Below are 6,060 nucleotides of genomic sequence, written 5' to 3'. Positions count from 1 at the left end.
GAGTGCAATGGCGCGATCTCAGCTCACTGCAATCTCTGGCCCCTGGGTTCAAGCAATTCTCCTGTCTCAGCCTCCTGAGTAGCAGGGATTACAGGCGCCCGCCACTGTGCTCAGCTAATTTTAGGTATTTTTAGTAGAGATGGGGTTTCACCATTTTGGCTAGGCTGGTCTCAAACTCCTGACCTCAGGTGATCTGTCCACCTCGGCCTCCCAGAGTGCTGGGATTACAGGTGTGAGCCACCGCGCCCAGCCTGTTAATATGTATATTTTGCCAACCTGTTGTCACGCCCCACAGGAACCCCAGATGTAATTGACAGTGGGGACCATGATGTATAGTTAAAACTAAATGCTGTACATTCTTCCTGAATAACTCCCAAACATGTCCTCAGCTCCACAAGACACAGGAAAGCAAACTGGTATTTTGTCTTAATCCCACAATGTCCTTAAATCATATGGCTTTAGATATCCTAACTACAGCCCAAGGCAACACTTGTGCATGAATTAAGGCTGAGAATGAGATATCTACCAGATTATTCTCACAATATAACTCAAACTATACAGGCCTTAAATACTCATATTTCTGCCACAGATTCCCCCTCTCAAGACTCTGTAACAGCACGGGTTAGCCAACTTCCTAATACATAGAAGACTCTCAAACACGGTATCACTGGCACTCTGCTTACTGTTCTCTTTGGTTGCTACGGATTGTTTGTTTGTTTGTTTGTTTGTTTGAGAGAGAGTCTTGCTCTGTTACCCAGGCTGGAGTGCAGTGGTATGATCTCAGCTCACTGCAACCTGCACCTCCTGGGTTCAAGCAATTCTTGTGCCTCAGCCTCCTGAGTAGCTGGAATTACAGGTGTGCACCATCACCCTGGCTAATTTTTGTATGTTTAGTAGAGACGGGGTTTCACCATGTTTCCCAGACTGGTCTCCACCTCCTGGCCTCAAGTGATCCACCTGCCTTGGCCTCCCAAAGTTCTGGGATTACAGGCGTGAGCCACCACACCTGGCAAAGTTGCTGTGGATTTTATTGCTGTTGTACATTTTATATGGAATGAAGGACAAGTTTTCAGAATTGTGAAGTTTCTAGTCCTGCCGGATGTCACAAACCCACCCAGCTCTCTGTTGCTAGGGTTCTGGGGTAGGCAGAATGGCCCCGAAGGTACCCCTGTCCCCGGGATCTGTGAACACCCAGCATTACATGGCAACGAAGGCTTCGCAGGTGTACTCAGGGTTCAGATTTCAAATAGGGAGATCACCGCGGACCATCCAGGTTAGATTAGTTCAATCTAATCCAATGAGTGTTAGCAGAAAACTCTGTGGCTGGGGACAGGAGAGATGAGGCAAGAGGGGGAGAGGATGTCAGAGATTCAGAATGCCACCTGGAACCTAATGCCACGTCTGACATTTGTGTTGCACCAACTTTCAAAACAAGATCCCAGCTGTCCTTCTGTGTTACCCTCCCAGGAATGCCAGAAAGTAGGCAGGGGGAGAACCGCCATTCCAGTTCTTCTAATGGGAGCCCCAGGCAGAGAGAAGCTGGTGGTTTGCTATTCTCATTGTGGCTTTTCTCATTGGTGAGAAGACAGAGGGTAGGACTCCAAACACACAGCTCTCAGCCCAGGAATCTTCCAGAGACCACCACAGGAAGGAGGTGCGAAATGTCAGCCTGTCTACTCACCTTTCTGTAGATGGCAAAGATGGTTCCGATGGAGGCCAGGCAGTCAATATTGGAAGATCCATCCAGTGGGTCGAAGCAGACCACGTATTTCCCCTAAATCAGAGAGGGAAGCACCAACTGGTCAGCACATTTTCCCATTAGCACAATTGCTCTGTGTCAGGGCTGTGTGTGGCAGAGTACACCACATCGAAAAGAGATGGAGAACCACGGCATATCCTTATCAAAAAGCACCATGACTTACGGAGGGCAGGGTGCCGGCTTATACACAAATACTCCTCTGGGTTTTGTATCCATCTCTCCTGTCTGATTCAAAGACCAGAAGATAAAGTGGGTGCGGTCTTGAGAGACTCACGTCCCCCACAGCCACCCAACTCTGCTGTCACAGGCAGCTCCAGCCATCGAGAGAAGTCCTCAGGTCCTTTTTTTTTTGAGACGGAGTCTTGCTCTGTCGCCCGGGCTGGAGTGCAGTGGCCGGATCTCAGCTCACTGCAAGCTCCGCCTCCCGGGTTTAAGCCATTCTCCTGCCTCAGCCTCCCGAGTAGCTGAGACTACAGGCGCCCACCACCTCGCCCGGCTAGTTTTTTGTATTTTTAGTAGAGACGGGGTTTCACCGTGTTCGCCAGGATGGTCTCGATCTCCTGACCTCGTGATCCGCCCGTCTCGGCCTCCCAAAGTGCTGGGATTACAGGCTTGAGCCACTGCGCCCGGCCCCAGGTCCTTTTTATAGTCCCCTGTGTACAAGGTCCTGAGTGACCCGTAGTGAAGGGGACCAGAGCCCCCAGGTCAATTAAACACGGGTAATGCGACTTCCAGTGAAATGAGGGTCATTTCTCCCTCCACTCAATTTAGTTCTCCCTGACTTTCCAGTGAGTATTGGCCTAGCTTCATTTGAGCTTTGTTTCTGTTTTTTTTTTTCTTGCTCAGCCAGAGGAGAAAACAAAAGTTGGATAATCTCTAAACTTGGAAATTCCCCAACATCTGTATAATAATCCAATTTTCAAAAAATAATCCAGTTTAGCCCATTCATTCATCATGCATGCATTCAGCAGACACATGTTGAGCTTCCAGCACATGCTGGGAACTGTTCAAGGCCTGGGGTTTGTTTCCGGGGGGGCGGCGATCCCGGGAGCAGGGCTGGATTTCCTGGCACCGACATTCCAGTAGGAGAACAGACAGAAAACGCACAGGTCAGCACACACACAAGCAGACTGTGGCACGTGCCCTAAGGAAAACCCACGCAGGCTGGGGGCTGCCGCAGAGCCGTGAGGGGGTCACATTGGATGACAGGCCTGATTAGAATTAAGGGGTGAAGAAACACACAGAGACCTAGAGAGCAAAATTGTTTTTGTTTTCTTGTCTTTGTTTTGTCTTGTTTTTTTGACAGAGTCTCACTCTGTTGCCCAGGATGGAGTGCAGTGGTGTGGTCACAGCTCGCTGCAGCCTAGAGAACCTGGGCTCAAGCAATCCTCCCACCTCAGCCTCCCGAGTGGCTGGGACTACAGGTGCACACCACCATGCCGAGTTACATTTTTGTCTTTTGTATCTTTATTTATGTTGCCTAGGTTAGTCTCAAACTCCTCAGCTCAAGCAATCCTCCCACCTCAGCCTCCCAAAGCCCTGGGATTGCAGGTGTGAGCCACTGCATCCATCCTAGAAATGAGAATTTTTGGCAGAGAGATCAGCAGGTTTGGAGTATTCAAGAGCTGGCATGGGCCCAGCGTGGCATAATCTCATGCCTGTAATCCCAACAGCTTGGGAGCCTGAGGCGGGTGGATCACCTGAGGTCAGGAGTTCGAGACCAGCCTGGCCAACATGGCAAAACCCTGTCTCTACTAAAAATACAAAAATTAGCTGGGCATGGTGGCACATGCCTGTAATCCCAGCTACTCAGGAGGCTGAGGCAGGAGAATTGCTTGAACCTGGGAGGCAGAGGTTACAGTGAGCTGAGAGCGCATCATTGAACTCCAGCCTGTCCAGCCGGGCAATAGAGCAAGACTCCGTCTCAAACAAATAAATAAATAAAGGAACTGGCCTGAAGACCTATGTGGCTCAGGCCAGTCGGAGAAGACAATGGTAGATTAGACTGGAGAGAGAAACAAGGGTCGTATCAACTGAAACTGAAAGTTGGAAGTAATAGGTGTGATGTAGCTTAAATTACGTGAGATGAGGGTGAAAGTGCCTTGTGCAGTACCTGGCATAGAGCAGAGGTTAAATAAATTTGGCTTTACTTTATCTTCGTTTCCATTCCTCCAGCTGATCACAAAGAAATGGCCTCTTGTCTATTGACTGTATTGCAGCTGAACATTGATTGAACCTGTTAGCCATCAGCAAACCTCTCTGAATAACCAGCTGTGTGTGAACCCACAGTGAATGCAGACCCTGCCCAGCCGTGCCTGCATTCACCGGCTTCACATCCTACCAGGCAAGAGCACAGGAGGCTGGTGGTTTTGTTTCCGGACCAGTCTAACAGCTTGTGAGGTACGAAGAAATCTGCTGAAACCAACCCCTCACAAAGTGCGGCCTGGGGGTGGGGTGCAGATGAGAAGGCCGGGGGAGCGAGAGGCTGGATAGCACAGCTCTTCCCTGGACTCCACAAGGTTAAGCCCCCAAAAATGTGGCACTTGTCACTGATTAAGTGAACAGCCATGAACGAGCGTCCACTGAGGCGGTTCCTACATCACTCGGAACTATTTCCTGAACGAATCACTGTCCTATTGTGGAGTCTTCTTTCACTAGACGGCGCAAGACTTCCAACTAGAGAAGTATGCAATCGTTTGTTTCCAGAAAACAAATGTTAAGAAATAGAGGAAAATCCTGGGAATTAAAGAAAAGCAAAGCAGCTTATTTCTGGCTCAGTATCATCATCTACTGGCCAGTGCGGACACCGCAGCCCCAGGACGCACCCTCTTCTCCTTGGCGGTGATGATGGCGTCCTTATTCTCTTCTGAGACCAGGACGCAGGTGCTGTAGGAGGATTGGAGCATGTTGATCACCAGGGAATTGGATAGCACGTCCAGTTTCTTCACCTCATCTCCCGTCACATTCACGCTTCCTGCGATTCCATACCTGAGGAGACAAAAGGCGAAATGAAGTCACTAGGGGGCCTTAACTCCAGCAAAGAGCCGGGGACGCTAAAACGCCAGCAGTGCACTCCCCTCTCGTTCTGTGTCTCTGGAGCCTCCAAGTCACACGTGCAGAAGGCGATGATGCCTCGCAGGGTGCCTCTCAGCCTTGCCTCCTTACACCTTGGAGTCATTGTCATATTTTCTTAGCCTCCCAGTGAGATGACCCAGGATTCAGTCTCACTAAAACACAAATCCACGCTCAGCACAGGGAGATGGAGCAGACGGGGGGTTCATCAGATCAGTCCCATCGCCATAACTGAGGGCTCCAAAAGTAAAGGGCCGTGGCCTCCAGCCCTGGAATTTCTATTTTATTTTATTTTATTTTATTTTTTTTATTTTTTGAGAAGGAGTCTTGCTCTGTCACCCAGGCTGGAGTGGAATGGCATGAACTCTGCTCACCGCAAGCTCCGCCTCCCGGGTTCACACCATTCTCTTGCCTTAGCCTCCCAAGTAGCTGGGACTACAGATGCCCACCACCACGCCCGGCTAATTTTTGTCTGTATTTTTAGTAGAGATGGGGTTTCACTGTGTTAGCCAGGATGGTCTCGATCTCCTGACCCCGTAATCTGCCCGCCTCGGCCTCCCAAAGTGCTGGGATTACAGGCTTGAGCCACTGCGCCCGGCCAACCCCTGGAATTTCAAGCGTTTGTGGATTATTCTCACACAGCGTCCTGCTGGATGAATTAAAATTGCCCTGTGGTAGCCTGGTGTTACTTGAACTGAGAAGGAAATTTGGGGGCAGACTTATTTCATTTTTTTCTTCACTGCCATCCCAAGCAATATAAGAGTGCTATTATGAGAATTCTATGCTGGTCAGGGACGGGGGCTCACGCCTGTAATCCCAGAGCTGTGGGAGGCCGAGGCATGTAGGTCACTTGAGCCCAGGATTTCAAGACCAGTTTGGGAAACACAGTGGGACCCTGTCTTTACAAAAAAATACAAACTGTAGCTGGACGTGGTGGCACACACCTGTAGTCCCCGCTACTTAGGAGGCTGAGATGAAAGGATCACCTAAGCCAGGGGAGGTGGAGGTTGCAGTGAGCTGTGATCATGCCACTGCACTCCAGCCTGGGCGATGGAGTGAGAACCTCAAAAAAAAATTCTATCTAGAGGCTTTGGGTTTTAGAGTATTCATATGCAAAGTTCTCCCCACTTCCACCCTTGCCCCTTCAGGGGATTCTCAACACAGCAGCAGGAGGGGTCCTCCTAAAGTGCCCTCCAGTCTCACCCAGAGGCAAAATCCAAGTCCCCAAG

General features: G+C 50.0%; 1 protein-coding gene across 1 annotated transcript in view; it reads right to left on the bottom strand.

Moving 5' to 3' along the window:
• FBP2 (fructose-1,6-bisphosphatase 2) overlaps positions 1 to 6,060 on the bottom strand; it is a 39,808-nt gene that overhangs the window by 29,250 nt on the left and 4,498 nt on the right. The window contains exons 2-3 of the mRNA XM_011927519.1: positions 4,585 to 4,747; positions 1,682 to 1,774 (exon numbers count right to left, since the gene is read on the bottom strand). Of these exons, the coding sequence (XP_011782909.1) occupies positions 1,682 to 1,774; positions 4,585 to 4,747 (256 nt within the window). The remainder of the gene's footprint in view (positions 1 to 1,681; positions 1,775 to 4,584; positions 4,748 to 6,060) is intronic.

This window comes from Colobus angolensis, unplaced genomic scaffold (assembly GCF_000951035.1).
Source record: "Colobus angolensis palliatus isolate OR3802 unplaced genomic scaffold, Cang.pa_1.0 Scaffold72, whole genome shotgun sequence".
NCBI classification, from domain to species: Eukaryota; Metazoa; Chordata; class Mammalia; order Primates; family Cercopithecidae; genus Colobus; species Colobus angolensis.
The sequence above is the reverse complement of the archived record's forward strand: the minus strand, read 5'-3'. Positions and strand labels throughout refer to the sequence as shown.